Source organism: Anabas testudineus, chromosome 19, assembly GCF_900324465.2.
Source record: "Anabas testudineus chromosome 19, fAnaTes1.2, whole genome shotgun sequence".
Classification (NCBI taxonomy): Eukaryota; Metazoa; Chordata; class Actinopteri; order Anabantiformes; family Anabantidae; genus Anabas; species Anabas testudineus.
The window spans coordinates 8,841,043-8,857,478 of NC_046628.1; the positions used below are offsets into that span (position 1 = coordinate 8,841,043).

The 16,436-nt window shown below is 40.8% G+C and overlaps 2 protein-coding genes across 3 annotated transcripts; both read left to right on the top strand.

Annotated features, from left to right (window-relative positions):
* Positions 1-224: 224 nt before the first annotated feature.
* maz (MYC associated zinc finger protein) lies at positions 225-5,898 on the top strand. The gene is made up of 7 exons (XM_026351678.1): positions 225-1,325; positions 1,505-1,655; positions 2,269-2,693; positions 3,142-3,389; positions 3,587-3,650; positions 3,951-4,122; positions 4,522-5,898. Exons 1-7 carry the CDS (start codon positions 1,293-1,295, stop codon positions 4,863-4,865), a joined length of 1,437 nt encoding a protein of 478 aa, XP_026207463.1. The 5' UTR covers positions 225-1,292; the 3' UTR covers positions 4,866-5,898.
* A 2,506-nt stretch (positions 5,899-8,404) lies between these two features.
* Positions 8,405-16,230, top strand: tlcd3bb (TLC domain containing 3Bb). 2 transcript variants are annotated; one of them, XM_026351732.1, is made up of 7 exons: positions 8,405-9,974; positions 11,035-11,237; positions 11,537-11,620; positions 11,844-12,069; positions 12,686-12,781; positions 13,921-14,030; positions 14,178-16,230. In XM_026351732.1, exons 2-7 carry the CDS (start codon positions 11,113-11,115, stop codon positions 14,443-14,445), a joined length of 909 nt encoding a protein of 302 aa, XP_026207517.1. In that variant the 5' UTR covers positions 8,405-9,974; positions 11,035-11,112; the 3' UTR covers positions 14,446-16,230. The 2 variants fall into 2 exon arrangements, with proteins under 2 accessions (XP_026207517.1, XP_026207516.1); XM_026351731.1 differs by having other exon boundaries at positions 8,405-8,775.
* The last annotated feature ends 206 nt before the right edge of the window (positions 16,231-16,436 follow it).

The window sequence follows — 16,436 nt, forward strand, 5'->3', positions numbered from 1 at the left end:
TATCATCTAAGCTCTACTTTATGGTTTATTATAGGTTTTCACAGCTTTACAGTGCACAACCCTGTTTAATGCTATATCCAGTATGTTGTATGACAGATTATCTATGCGTGCGCGTTGCAGACAATTCTCTCTTATGTATTGTGTGTCTCCTGAGCTGCTATTCGTCCTGTGTTACTATATGTGACTCTGACATCACTGTAGGCTGACTGGGAGGATCTGTGCGCACTGCCCTTTAAGATGCGTCTGTCATCGCTCCGTTCATGGAAAGTCGCTCCGGCTGTTTGCTGCTGTGCGTGAGATCAGCTCCAGCTGGGCCTCGGGAGGAAAACAACACTCACTGTCGCGCATTTTGTGTCGGCCGAAAATCCCAGGAAGGAAGGGGAGAGGACAGACGCCGCCGAGGGAGACGGAAATGAGAGGGGGGTGTCCAAAGAGGAAGCCCTATCCCTTTAAGAGCAAGTGGGACATAGCGGTGCGAGAAAAGGAGAGGAGGGGGAGAAGAAAGAGGAATTAAAAAAGAAAAGGAAGAAAGAGACAGGGAGGGAGGAGGGAGAGCGGGCGATAAAAAAAGAAAGATGACATCCTCGCAGCTGAACGGCCGAGGTGGAGCGATAGGCTGCGGCCCGTCGAGAGCGCCGCTCGCCGGGGTCAGGGCTTGAATCCAACAACGAGGCTTCGACAAACACCCGATTGGCCTGTTGGGGGGGGGGGGAATCGGAAAAATAGATCCATAAATTAAAAACAAAGCATGACCTGCTGTGCTACCAGAGACGTGTGTTATAACCCATATTCGTTCTCTCTTGCGTAAAAACGCATTCATTTCACGCCGAGTGCTTTATGTTTGTTGCTAAAGTGGAAATACTGTGAGGTGCGATTTTTTTATTTTTTCTCTTCTCTTTGTTTTTTTTTTTTTGAAAGTAGTTTTGTTGTTTGATGCTGCGTGTTAGGAAGATGAGTGTTTAATGAATTAAAGTTAGAAACCAAAGTCAGAGAAGAATCGGGCCATTATCTGCTCCTGGCCTGCTCCACTCCAGCCTGCGCACGGCAGCCTGCGTTAACAGCTGCGTGCATTTTAATTTCCAGCATTAGGCTACCTCAATGACAAAAACAGATTTCTGCAGACGACTTTATTCGCGTTTTTTCACGAGACTCCCGAAGCCCGTCGTTCCTGCTTCAGCGCAGGCGACTGTTGGCGCCTCAGTCGTCGGTGGGCCGATCAAAACCATGCAAAGGCTGCTTCCCCCGATCTCAATCAGGAGCTGACTTTATTATCTCCATCGCTGTGGTGCAAAATGGACGCTGCTTGGAGCAATTTTCTCTTCCAGGTAGGCTTGCTGAGCATGCATTACTGGCCTCCTCCCTCTCTGTTTGTCATTTTTCTCATGCAGGCCACTCAGTGCGCGTCCAGGCAGCGCTCACACCTTGCATGGCTTCATGTAGCACCTCAAGATAATGCTGTGACTTGTGTTTACATTTGGTGATGGCCTTCTACTTGCTTCTCCAGAATACTCCCACCCAAAACCAAGTGGAGGGGAGCCTCCAATCAGAGCTCATGACAGTGAATACGAGTTCTCCCCAAACCCCACCCACAGAGCACATAGCACAGCCTCCTTCGACTGTGGACACTGCTGCTCTCAGTGAGGAACCCATGCCTGGTGAGGGACACCACACTCTGCACCTGTGGAGACTAAACAACATCACTTAAATCTCATTTGGATATTTCTGTGCATGTAGTCAAGTCAGTGTCAAGTCCACAAACGTGGTTGGTCAAATTGTAGTTAAATGTTACAGATAAGCGCACCTGATTCGGCAGCATCTCAATGTTTGTAGGTAGATATTTGTTTATATTTGAATAAGATAAGTTTTATTTGACATATGCACAATTATACATAGTACCATGCACTATGATGTACCTGCTTCCTTTTACATAATGAGTGTATAATTATCACTTTTTAAGGAAAGCTACATTAGGAGCTGATGCTTAGTTGAGCTGAGACAATTAGGCAGTCGTTCAATTAGTTGATTAAACAGAAAATGATTGATTTTTCACTGTTTGTATACTTTTATACCAGTTTTCTTTGCCTGTCGAACTAAACTGTCATTTTAAGCAATTTGAAGATGATGACTCTTGTCATGTCAATGTGTTCTGACATTTTATGTCATGTTATTACCATGTTACAAATTTAAAAATACAAATACAAAAACCCATCTTTTGAAATAAACAGATTTCTTTCTTTCTCTCTTATCTCCTGCCTCCCTCCGGTCCAGTGAAGCCAGTCTCTCGACCGACCCGCGTGCCCCACATCTGTGCCATCTGCAACAAGCAGTTCAAGAACAACTACAACCTGCGTCGGCACCAGTCGGTCCACACTGGGGTACGCATGAAGGACAGGGCCAGAGAGCAGGCGGAGGGGGCAAAGGAGGGAGCAGCCGGCCAGGTGGCGGTGGCGGCCCCGTCGGTGATGACGGTGGGGGCTGGAGGGAGGGCGGAGAGGACAACTGTTCCCTTCTCCCTGCTACACCTCTCCGTGCCACCCCCTCTCGCCCCTCCCGGCGTGCTGGCGGGTGTCCAGCAGCCTCCCCTGGGTAGTCAGGATGGTGAAGGGGTTGCCATGCCAAACGTAATGGCTAGTGTTAACCCCCATGCTCCGCCTCCTGCTGCTGTCGTCATGACCACAGGGGCGACAGTACAGGTGGGTCAGGGCCTTGTGGAGATGGCTGTCGTCAACCCCAAACCTTCAAGCATGTTGTTTCTTAAGCTGCCTGGTTACATGGATAATTGAGCCATCTTCTTTTACTGTTGCGGACTGAATGCAGTTTTTAATGAAAATTGTCCATGTACAGTAGTTAATTCAGGAACCGAAATTCCACCCCAGTGTTTGGCACTGGTCACCAGTTTGTGAAACACGTGCTAGAAGCCCCCAACGCTCCCCTGCATGTTCTCTGTAACGCAAAGTCCAGTAGGAAGTAGTTAATCTAACATTGAAATCAAGTGTCAGTTGTGTTTTACACAAGCGATGACCTGCAACATTTGGTACGAACTGCGCGCATCTGCATGGTTTTAACGAAGGACATAAAATGTTGAAAGGCTGACACATGTAAACTCTGTAGCGTGTTTATCTGTTGTCTGTTTCGCCTCAGCGGCCCACAAATCCCAACCCAAATCCAGTAAGGAAGAACCACGCCTGCGAGACGTGCGGGAAGGCTTTCCGCGATGTCTACCATCTCAACCGCCACCGCCTGTCCCACTCGGATGAGAAGCCGTTCTCCTGTCCCATCTGTCAGCAGCGTTTCAAGAGGAAGGACCGCATGAGCCACCACGTGCGCTCCCACCAAGGTGGTGTGGAAAAACCCTACGTCTGCCCCCACTGTGGCAAGGCGTTCTCCAGGTGATTGAAGAAATGCTGCAGAAAATTCCAGATCCTGTTTAACTGTTTGCAGTGTACATTATATTTACTGAATAGGTGGTGGCATTTACTCAGCTATATATAACAGGAGAATTAAATTTTTACACAAATGTTTGCAACAGTCATGCAGCTGAAGCTGTGAAGCTGTTCTAATATGTTCCCTCTCCTTGTTTCCTAAGGCCCGACCATCTCAACAGTCACGTCAGACAGGTGCACTCCTCGGAGCGACCCTTCAAATGCCCTGTATGTCCATTTTTTCATGTTATATCCCCAACTAGCAGCCTAGAGCATCTTTCTTTGTCTATTTATGTTAACAATGACCATGTTTACATGCACACAGTGAACCAGGTGACTCAAGCTTAATGGCTTATACATTACTGCACCTTTATTAGTATCTGCAGCTGCCTCGTACAGATATCGACAGTCTGAGCACTGAGAATAATACCATCGAACCTGATTTGGATAAAGTACATGTCTTTTTGAATGACTGGCTGATGCTTCATGATAGATTTAGATTAAATTATGGATTACATCTTTCTGCAGACCTGTGAGTCCAGCTTTGCCACGAAAGACCGTTTGCGTGCACATATGATTCGCCATGAAGAGAAGGTCCCCTGCCATATCTGTGGAAAGCTCCTGTCTGCTGCATATATTACAGATCATATGAGGGTGCACAACCAGTCGCAGCACCATGCCTGCCATCTCTGTAACCGCAGTAAGTACCAAAGTACTATGTTTCAGTCAGTTTCAGTTAGTTTCAGTCATTTCAGGCTTAAGTACACACAAGTTAAGTACATATTTAAAGTAATGAAGGCCTACATAACACTGAACCAGTAATTTCAACCTTTTATGTAGAAGATAGCCTAGTGTTGAGCTACATTATGATACTACAATACAATACTTTATGATATTTTATTATTGTCATTATAGATGTGAAACTTATTTGTGCTGTCTTTCCCATGCACCTGGCTACTTTACATATTTAGGATCAGATACCAACTGTTTTTCTATTACATACTGAAAGCTGCGTGCTTGGATCTTAATTTGCCTGCCGACTGAATTGACACCTATATCTCTCGCTGAAATAACTCTCGGCCCCTCTGTCCTCCATCAGGCTTCACCACACTGACATACCTTCGTGTTCATGCCCAGAAGCATCACGGCCAGGAGTGGAAGGACAGTCCAGGGGGCTTTGGAGGCACAGCCTCTGGTGGTGTACTTGTCTGTCATTTGTGCGGTGTGCACTGCAAGACGCCCACCCAGCTCCAGGGACACATGGGCACCCATACCAACAGCCAAGGTGCCCCGAGCCCTGTCACCTCTAATGTGGCTGCCAGCAGTTCTGTCTCCCTTAGCAACATGGTGACAGCGCCCACTGTGTATGTCACTGGTAACACGGTGGTAGACCTGCTTGTTACAGACTGCTCTAGCATTGCAGCACCACAGACACACAGTTAGCAGTAGAGAGCTGAGCAATAGCAACCTCAGTCCCTTAGCAGAGGGCAAGGTTAGAGAAGGTTGAAGGTACTCGTAGATGCTGATCCAGTTTCAGTTTTGTCACGTCTCCAATTATAGGTAACTCCCCGATTAAGGGTCGGGGAGATTAGCACCAGTCAGCACTCAGGCTGGTGCATCAGCAAAAAGGAGAAAACGGAGGAGCTGAGTTAATAGAGGAGTGAAGTAGTGGAAAGCTGGACTTTTATGGTTGCAGCAGGTTCACTGACTCTAATGACAAACATGGATGTGTTGTCCAAATATTCCTGAACACTCTTGTGCAAGACTCTAATGAAATTGTGTTATTGTGAGCATCTACTGTATTACTCTCCCCTCTCTGCCCTCTCTCTCTCTCTCTCTCTCTCTCCCCCTCCCTCCCTTCCTTCAACCTTGGCATTGGCTGCTCTCTGCAAGTGCACCAAGTACTGTATATCTCACACCAGCTCTGAACTTACCTCCATTTTGCAGCTCACTTACTAAGTATCCAAATGGCTTGTGTTTAAAACAAGTAGTAGGGTGAGAATAGTTCTCAGAAATGTCATGAAGAAACACATTAGGAGGGATGTTGGGAGGGTGTAAGTCAGGGCTCTTCTAGCATGTTAGCTTGTTTGTTCACAAAAATGAAATCAACATTTGGTTTAAGGCTGTAACGCTAGTTTATTAAGTCTCTAGAGGGTTGTTTTTAGATGAGGACAGAAGACCATGCACATGGTGGTCAGTGTGTAATTGTGGGATGTACTCGTTCATTTGTTTATAAAGGTACAGAGAAAAGAATAGAGTTGTGTTCAGGATTGTCAAGCACCTTAAATAGTTATTGTTTGATTCAGCAAGGATCAAAATGGGTTTGAGATTTCTTGGATTTTTCTGCTCTGAGTCTTCCTCTCTGGGTCTGGCCATTTAAAAAAAAAAAAAAGAAAACAAGATGCTACTCAACACTTCAGCTTCTGACATGGCGACTCTTGCACCTGAGAACTACCTTTTGCATGGAAAAAAAAAAGCTAACTCAGTCATGCTTATTGTTAGGGAGCTGTCATAACAAAAGAAACTAAGTTAGTTGGCTGTAAACAATAATATTTATAAAAGTGTTGATTTAATCAGAAAATTTTAACATTGTTGGCCATTCATTTGATTGTAACTGTCATTGCCATAGTCATATGTTTTCTCTATGTATCAGTCCAATGAGTGACACTTATGCATTTAGATTAAGTAATTTAACTGTCTGTATAGCACACAATGTTCTGAACGCAAGTCATTATTGTTCTACATTAATCATGTGAAGAATGGTCTTTTGTCTCTTGGATACTTTTGGTTGCTTTGAGTTATATTGAGCAATGCATGACATCGAGAAAGGGCTTCTAAAGTCAAGTCAGGCAAAGAATTAGAATGGAAGTGTGACAACACCACTTGGTATGCTGTAAACAAATCCTGGTTTTGTACTGGAGTGCTTCTTCAGTTTTGTGTTAATATGTTACCTTGAAATTTGTAGAGTTGTTTCTTTCTTCCTCTTCTTTCTTCTTTTCTTTCTTTGGAAATGTGTTCTTCCTGTTGAGAAAAGTAGTGATTTATTTAAAAAAAAAAAAAGTTAATTTTAGGTTTACTCCATAACACTAAGAAAAAATAATACCTCTACTCTAGAATTCTGTACAGCTCTTGTGATACATCTTAATGCCTTATCGTACTCAACTGCATTTTAATTCTTTTATGATGAAATATTTCAAATCTTAGTCATCGATTCATTAAGAATATTAATGGGATGTATTTATATTTATATTTTTATATTTCTCAACAGTATGCATGTCTAAAAGGTTGTTAGAGCAAAAAAAAAAATCAATGACGCTTACTACAGTCATAAATATTATGTTATTTTGTAGATGAAGTAGAGATCATGTTATTATTTTGTAATTTGGACAATTTAAAGTAAAAGGAGTAAATGGGTATTGTTTTGTGTGCTGATCTTTTCACCAGAATAATCACTTTTACACCATATCTTCGCTACTGCCACATCCAGGGCTGCAGTGTGGTATGAACATCAATCAAAGGCTTTTGGCTGATTGACGCTTTGTAAGAAGGTTACAAAACACTTAATGCAGAATAACACATTACACACAATGATTTAATACATGTATTACTACTGTATATAATGTATCATGAATTCCTTTTGCTCAGTTTTAAGAAGTAGGAGTTAGTAGGAGTTATGTAATTAATGAATGCATCAGCATGTCCAACACCTCTATCACACACATAAAGACTGTTTGATTAGAAACAGATTCATATTTTCACATTCACACAGTGAAGGTGATCTTGTGATTTTTCAGTATTCCAGAAAAAAATATGTGGGACAGGTTAAAAATCTATTCATGAAGTTATTCTACATACTGTATTTATTGTTATGTAACCACATACATCTGCAGTTTTTATTTCTTAATGGTGAGCAACATAATTCATGATACACCCACTTTACATTTTTTGATACACAAAAAGACCAATCTGGTTTTTGCTTATACACATTAACAGTGGTCATTTTTACCCAGGTACAGCAAAACTTTTTTTTCCTATCAGTCTTAAAGAATCAATAACCAGAAAAAAACTGAGATGCAGTAAATTTACCATAAGTGTTGACAGTGTGCAGCACTTTTGTTTCTTTCAGTTATTACCCTCCTACGCACATGCCTCAATTTGTTTGTGCAAAGATTACATTTTCTACAGTATATGATGCTCAGATAATTCCAGACCATTTTGCTGTAGTGATTATAAATCTCCAGTCATGCAGCCTAAACAGTCTGCAGAATATTACAGCAGAAGCACATGCTACGCACTAGGGAAGACATATTACACTCTTACTGTTTCTGGACTGTCTCACCAAACACTTTAAAGAAGTTTAGGTTCACAACACAAATTTAAGTAAACATATACTTAATTGGTATAATCAAACAGTAAAGCTAACCAAAAAGAGGTATTTTAACTTTGACCTGTGTGCAGTTTTATCTTATAATTATAAAACTGTGACCTTAAACTAAGCTCTCTCTGTTTTGCCAGGTTTTCCAGTTCCATTAACTATGCTCTATTAACTCTAAGGACAAAATTGCATTAATTAGTATGTAATCTGCTATTATGTTAAGGTTTAATGTCTGCAAAATATCAGGACTATCTCTTATTAGTGTTGAAACTATCAGTTTATTTGCAACTGCTCTCCAATATGTCAAATGACTAACCTGTCATAGGTAAACATCTGGAGGTCTTTGCGGTGATTTTTCTTTTTTTAATCAAATACACAAGTGTTTTAGTCCGTTTGTTTGCATGGAAATACTGTTATGTTAACATGAAGGCGGCGGGCATACATGGCTTCTTTGTGGGCAATCAATTCAGCGTTTCCCTGCATAGAAAACAACAAAACCCAATTTACAAAATGCAGTGCAGTGACGTGCAAATTTCTCGTCATGACATGAGCTGCTGCCCAGACCTATAGGAACTAGCTGGCGCAGCAGTCCCAGTGTTGAGTCAACGTTGTATCTGCGAGGCAGCGGCATCTCTGGTCTGCTGTTGCGAGACAGATGAGATGACATAGCGATCACCTAACGTTACCTGGATCACGTTGTGTCATTGTTTTTCGCCGTGGTCTCATTGGCGATTTGCTTAAGGTGGCCAAATTGCCAGGTAGTCGCCAATGCTCTCTGTGAGCTTCTCTGACACTGATTTCGATCTAAGTTGCTGCAAGCTAGCGTTAGCTCGCTGCCGCTACCCTGCACACACTGAAGTGGCCACATAAACATGCGGATCATCGAGGCGGAGACCCCTGGGACACCTCTATCGTTAAACGCTTTCTGCAGGACACGAGTTTCGACTGGCCGCTGACTGGACTCTACAGAGTCTCTGTGTAAATGCTTCTTAAGATTTAAAATTTCTTTTAAACATGTGTGAACTCCAATCTCTTAGCTAGCTAGCCATGGTTCATGGGGGTCGGTTAGCTTAGTTGCTACTGCTACAAACACAATAACCAACAGAACAATTTTAAGTCAACATAATGTTTTCTTGAATGTGTGATAAAACACGGGCAATGGGCACATTCGGCCATTATGTGTCGTTTGTTGGTGTACACTTGTCTCTGTCTATCGTTTGAAATTTGGTCAAAACGAAATGGGTGCTAACAAACGTTCTGCCAATGGCTAACGTTATATGTCGAGCAGATGCTAACTTTAGCTAACGGCTCTAGCGTCATTGTTAGCTTGCGATTCAGCAGCGCAGACAGTTGTTCATGCCGACCACGGCGAGGGATGGCATCTAGCTAATACTATCAATATCTCTGCCTGTGTCCGAAAAGACAGCACAGTTATATGCTGGTTAATTCAGGGATTATTTCTATAGAGCTGACAACCAAATACAAAAACTCGTTAAATTGCCTTACTTGTAGCTATTTGGCTTTACAGTTAGCTTAACAAGCTGGTAAATATAATGGGAAGTATACATTATCGCTAACTTAGCGTGAACTAAGTATCAATTAAATTTGACATGTGTGTTCTCGGAAATAACATTGCACGATTGAACTAAAGTTGCGTGTGTTAACTATTGTTAACGTCAACAGTTACAGACTGATGGCAATGCTAGAATAGTCATGTCAACCTACAGCCAGTGTCAATTCGCTTTTTTTTTTTGTCAATGCTAGCTAAGCTAGCTACCTGCCAAAGCTTGAACACTAATGTTTTCCAAACACCTAACATTAGCTAACGTTGTTTCCAGGAACTATGAGCATTATGTCGATATTTTCGACGTTCCGTATTTTTAAAAGCGCAATGCGTATTTTGCTAATGGACATCAACTTTTTAATGAGTCAGCTCGTCTAGTGTGAGCAAACTGCAAAACCGCATGGAACTACCACATGGTCGCCGAAGGATAAATGGGGATGTGAATAACGCTTACTGTGTCATTACAGGGATACGGCTGCTTCTGATATTCTGCTCCTGCCACTGTGCTCAGCAGTAATACCATCACCCTGCTCTCTGTCCCCCATGCACTGTCCCAGAGGTGTGCGATGGCACAACAATTGGTCTCTGTACGATACCAAGTAGTACCGCTGCGGTAATTTAATTTAATAAAAGTAGTCACTCGACCTTCATAAAGTGTTTTATGATTAACTTGATGCGCTGTTCAATCATAGGTGACTTGTAAATAAATTCCAGTTACAAACAAATTGCTGCCAAATGAGACATTTCTTTTACTATTTTCTGTGGCCTTTATTATACAACTGAAAAACAAAATTGAACAAGAAAGTGTCAAGTTTGACTGTAAAGCTTACCTAGAAAGCATAAAAATATACATCAGTGTAGGTTGGTTGTTATACGATGTTAATAGATCTCTTTTATTTAAAAGCAGGTTCTGATTTTGCATTTTGAAAAATCTAAGTAGCGGCATTAACAGTTTTTCTGCACTGTCAGAGTTTGTAGCTTATATGTCTCTCCATCAGCTGACTCTGGGTCCACCTCTGAATTAGTGGTACCTCTTTTCTTTAAATCCCGATTCACCTTCTTAACTGCCTCAGTGTATCTTTAGTGTACTTTTTCATCCTTATCCGTCTTCTGTTTTTTCTCCCTTAATTAACTTTTGGAAATATAAAGCACCTCAGCTTCTCCTATATTTGGCACCACTTGCATATTATTAACTACAGTAGTTGTACATAAATGTGGTGGGGCTGCAAGCTAACTTAAACTGAAGAATACACAACACTGGTATATTTAAAGGTTAAAAACAATCTACATAACTGCTTACTGTGTGGTCTTTTATTTGCCAGGTTAGTCATATTAATTAATATGTCAGATGTCTTATTTGAACTGTGATTTACACTCTGTACTATGAAGGCAACTTCTGCTGTGTTTTCAGGGTGCCTGTTAGCTTTGGCATAAAGTCCTGTGTAGCATGGGTGGTATTGGTGCTTTAAGCATTGATTTCCCTCTCCTTCATCTGGTCTTCATTACTCTATACATGGCAAGACCTTTAAGCCAGAAGCTAGAATATTGCCCCATATGTTGAACTATTTTTTGTTTTTTAGGAATGGAAGCCAAATATCCAAACACATGGGAGGGCCCCGAGAGAGATCAGTGTGTACTGTTTATTTACTGTTTGAGGTTTTTGTGTTTTTCAGAGAGGACAAAGAGCGACGGATCTCTAGGACCAGATTGCCTGCTGAACTTTTTGCCTGTCAGACAGATTTTCTGAGACCATGCTGGCCATCCTAGCTGCTGGGTCTGTGTTCTTTCCAGGCCTTTTCCTACTGTCCAAGCAATGCCTGAAGTCCATCCCAGCTCTAAGGTGGAGCGAAGGAGATGCAGTCATTGTGTCTGCCAGGTGAGACCTCCTTTTGCTCGACTTTTGTTTTTCTGTCCTAATGTAAGATGTACCATGCATTCAAACATCTTATACTTTTATGACTAAAGCACTGAAACAAATTGGATATGTACCATTTAAGGTGTTTTAGACAGTAAATTAAATTAATTAGTAATTAATAAATGAAATCGAAGTATGGTGGGATGTTGTGGCTGCGTTTATGTAATTTATAACAGTTGTTTCTAGCAACAACCTTTGTTAGTTGGACAGTGGTTAATGAGAAATACGCTAATTGTTTACTTGCTTTTCTATGCTACCAGGTTGGTGTCATCAGTTCAGGCTGTCATGGCTTCTTCCGCTGGATACATAATTTCTTCATCGTGCAAGGACATTATCGAGGACCAGTAAGTCAAGAGATGCTCATCAGATTATATATTATATAACATATATATGTAATATTCCATGGAATTGTTTAGTTTAATCAACAGGGAGACACAGTACTAGAAAAATTGTGTTATTGCTGGTAACCACGCTACGTTTTTAGCTTATAATATTTTACTTTTAAGTAAGTAAAGTAATGTGTATTTTTTGTGTTTTAAAAGCGACCTTCTCTTCTTCTCTACCCAGGCATTGGCTGACTAGCACTTACATCCTGTTTGCTGTTCCATACTTTGTCTATGACATCTACGCAATGTTCATGTGCTACTGGTACAAACTGCGGGTCAAAGGACACGAGGAGGCCTCAGCAGCACCCCAGCACATGAGCTCAGCACTGACAAGCTACCTGCGTCGCGAGTTCCTCATGGTGCTGCACCATGTTGTCATGGTCACCGTCTGCTTCCCCGTCTCTGTGGTAACTGACACACATTGCTCTTTCTGTTAGGCTGAGATTTCAGTGAGAAAGGGAAGAATATAATACTGTGCTTGCTAATATTGAAAAGAGACAAGTATATGAATTCAGTGAACCTTTGACATTTTTTACTTAAAAATGCATTGTAAATTAAAATTAATTATCAAAATACACTAGGTGACAATTCGTTTTTAATAATCATTGCATCTCTAAACTCTATAGGTATTAATCAGCTATTGCAGTAAACTATAACATGCATGCATTAACACACTCATCATTGACACACAAATTAGAAGCATGATAATCTTGCTTATACTTTACTAGTTACAATAATTGTTTTAAGTTTAGTTTTAACTGTTTACTTTTTGAGAGATGTTTTCAGTTGATCATGTGGTAATCTAAAAAACACAAGCAAATTTGTGCAAAGTTCACTTCTCGCCATGCATTCAGACTGCAGTCTATTTTTGTCTGACTGAAAAAATAAGAATGAAGTCCTGAAATGTTATTTGTTGACTTGAGCTAGAGGGGTATTTGCTGAAAACCAATCAAAAGCTTCACAAAGAAACAAAGCTGTAATTGCATTTCAGATAAATAATAAAAACTTCTCCTCTGTCTCTAGTTTTGGCGACAAGGAAAGGGAGATTATTTCCAAGGTATAATGTTCATGGCTGAGCTCAGCACTCCGTCTGTCTGCTTAGGAAAAATACTCATCCAGGTAAGTGTCCTTGTTCGGCTTCAATAAAGATTTAAGTGTTGTTGCATGTCCATGTGTCACACCAAGGTTCTTCAGCATCACTCTTCTTTCTCATTTTTCTTTTAATGGAGAATGTGTTTCCATTCATTCCCAGCATGCATCTTGTTCATGCCCATCGGCGCGTTGACTTTCTCACATAAAACAGCACTGTCAGAAACAGCAGTCATATATTGGTAACACATTTTCCTTCAATGCACATTGTAGGAGCTGCATCCATGGTTGTGTTAGGTTTGTGTGACAACTTTCACCCAGGCATCTTTCTATGCCTCAGGAAAAATTGTCCTTCCATTGTCTTGTGCTTATGCCCCATCTGAGGCTCCCACAGCTGTTAGCCTCTGAATATAGCCCCCAGTATTACTCTGGATATTCAGCAGATATAGTGTCAGCATGTCCTTCTACCCTTTATCTCTCAGCACCCCACCCCTCCCACCCTTGACAACTGTGTATGTGGTTGTCTGATAAACAACAACAGACTAAAAGCTGTGGCCTTTTTTATACCTATATAATTAAAATTACAAAAAAAAGCAAGGGGATATTTATTGATGGGATGTGCAGTTCTAGGAATGGGTGAGAGAAAAGCCTTTTGAGAGAAGTGTGTGCAAGCGTGGCCTCTGTGTTATCTCACTGTAGCAGGCTGAGTGTTCAGGATAAACACAAATGAGTATGTAAAAATGACTTCACTGACACACTGTCCTGCTGCCACCTGTAGAGATAAACTGTCCAACTAGCAGCTTGTGCTCTCTAGTGCCACTTGTTCATTCTATGCAAATAGTATTAACAAATACGGTGGCAAGAAAAAGTATGTGAACCTTTTAAAATTTTGTGGTTTTCTGCATTCATTTGTCATAATAATGACAATGAGTCATTGTCATTAATACTGTTGACTTAGATGAAGATCAGATAACATTTTATGACAAATTAATGCAGAAAACCATGACATTGCAAATGGTTCACATACTTTTTCTTGCCACTGTATAACAATATTAGAATTAACAAAGGCAAGTAAGAATAACACAGCCTGCTTTCACCAAACTGTACTGCTTGCCTCTTTCTCCTTTTTTCTCTCTCGACCTCTCCCTCTGTTTCTTTTCCGCTCTCAGTACAAACAGCAACACACTCTCCTGCACAAAGTGAATGGGGCTCTTATGCTGATCACTTTTTTCATCTGTCGAGTCCTCCTCTTCCCTTACCTCTACTACGTCTATGGAAGGTATGTCTTTCTTTCCATCTCTGTTTTCTTATGTTCCTCTATCTTGCTGAGCTGGGTTCAGTAATTTGCACAGCCATGTCATCTGGGTGTTATGTAAATGAGACTGAGAACATTTGTTTACAATTGTGCAACTTTCTTTATGTCCAGGTACGCATCCATTCCCTTCCATATGGTCCCCTTCTCTGTGCCCTGGCACTGTAATTTCGGTGCTGCTCTGCTCATGGCGCCCCAGCTCTATTGGTTCTCCCTAATTTGCAGGGGTGCCCTGCGGTTATTTATGGGTACCTCCCGTTCACAGCGACCACGCCCAACCACGGCCGCACCAAAGGAGCCCCAGACGGATGGCAACACCCTGCCCCAGCCTGCCAATGGCTACAGCACACGCTCCACAGAGTCTGAGCTGGCCACTCACTGAGAAGAGTGGAGGGGAGGGTGGGGAGGGAAGGAAGGCGAATGTACCAATGAGTATGTAAAGGAAAGAAAGCTTTGAGGGAAAAGTGAGACTTGAAACAAGTAGCAACATGAAGGAAGCTACAGATGATTGCCTCAAATAGAGCTGAAATTTTGGTGGCCAGCAGTCAAACTTTTACAGCTAAATGATTTGGCTGCTGGGCTTCAGTACTTCAACTCAAGTTTTTAAAGATGTCATCAGGCACTGTGACAGATAGGAACATGCACTGACCTGAGAGGAATTTGCCTGGATGTATAGCAAGCATAGGTGGCTATTTCCCTCACGTAGAACAAATTCAGTCCTCTCTGCCTTGCGGTATAGGAAGAGCAGGAAAATAGGAATGTATTATATTGTATGTTAGTACATTTGCTGTAGTTGGAAGGCCTAATTCAGTTTAGTGATGAAGACCTTCAAAAAAGAAAAAATAACCTGGCTAAGCAGTATTTTGACTTGTTAGTGTTTATTATCTGTATCCTCTATGTAGTCACTGTCATTCTAACAAATGTAACCAACCTACAGACTGACTCATCTTTAGAAGGGAGATAATTTCATGAGACTGTATTCTGCTGCCTTATCCCTTTTCCCCATTGGTTGCAATTTTTGTTACATCATTTGTTATTTATCCTCATAGGAGAAGGAAGAATTTTCCCTTGGACAGAAAAATGTCACAGGTGTACATAGCTGATGTATAATTGTTTTTCCATGTCAGTATTAGGTCAATAATTTTTTAAGGTTTTGTCTCATTTCTGCATCTAATGTTTCTACAGATATTTTGGAACAGTGAAATTTTAGCATTGAAACACAACATTTCACAGTTCTACAGCTTAGTATGCGCAGACAACCCCTAAACGTTACGCCAGTGCTTCTTGTTTCAGTGTAGATATTACTTCATTCCATTTACTGGTATCACAAAGTGTTGTTTGCATTTTCCATACAGGGAAGTGATGCACAGTAGCAGTCACTTTAAGCTGAAATTACATGTCCTTTTTTGTTTTGTATTGTTTTTTTTAAAGGTTTGCTGCTGATGTAAAATCTCAAAATATCCATTTGATTGACTGGTACATTTAACAGAGGGATCCATGAGATTTGGGGATGTTTAGTTTCGGTTCGACTAGGAACAGTTTGAAGGTAAACTGAAAAAGTGGGAAATAATCTTGTTGGGGAGTATTCTTTTGTGATTAACATGCCGCACTTTTGTCCATGGCAGCTTATTTTGATGTTGCTCATTTATTTTAACTAAAGTTAAATTTGTTAATTATTTTTAATATTATATAAATTGCTCCAATCATTGAGCCACTGGTCCTATGAACCTTCTATGAACATGGCTTGTATTCCCATTTTATGTATGCAGTTATATTGTCCTGGAAATGGGTCAAAAAACAACAACGACAACAAAATAAACACACACACACACAAAAAAAAAAAAAGCTCAGATACCATTAAGGCAGGGCAGCGTGTACCAAAACATCTGGACAACTGTGGGCATGTTGAACACAGAATATTAATTCCTTTGTTCCATGAATTTGTAAGGTACTGCTTCTAGACAATACTAAAACATTTCAACTGATGTACTGTATATTCCACAAAATGCTTGTTATTTATTTGTAAGTATTTATTTATTTATTTATTTATTTGGTTTGTGGTTTTGAATGCATATTTATGCATACATATTATATTCTATGCTTCTGAGCCTTATGTGAAGGCTGTATTGTTACTCAAACTTAGCTATAATATACTTCTCTGTCCTGAGCCTGCTTGAGTCTTTTTTTTCCCCTTCATTTGGTTAGATTAGTGTTTAAAAATATTTTCTCTTTTTTAAATCTCACACCTGCTTTATTACAAAGTAAATATAAGCCACTAAAGGGTACCAGATTCCATGAACATGTATTATTTTAATTCTGCATTTTAAGCATCAGAGAACAGACTGTTCTCTGTCTAGCTGTAATAAAAAGGCT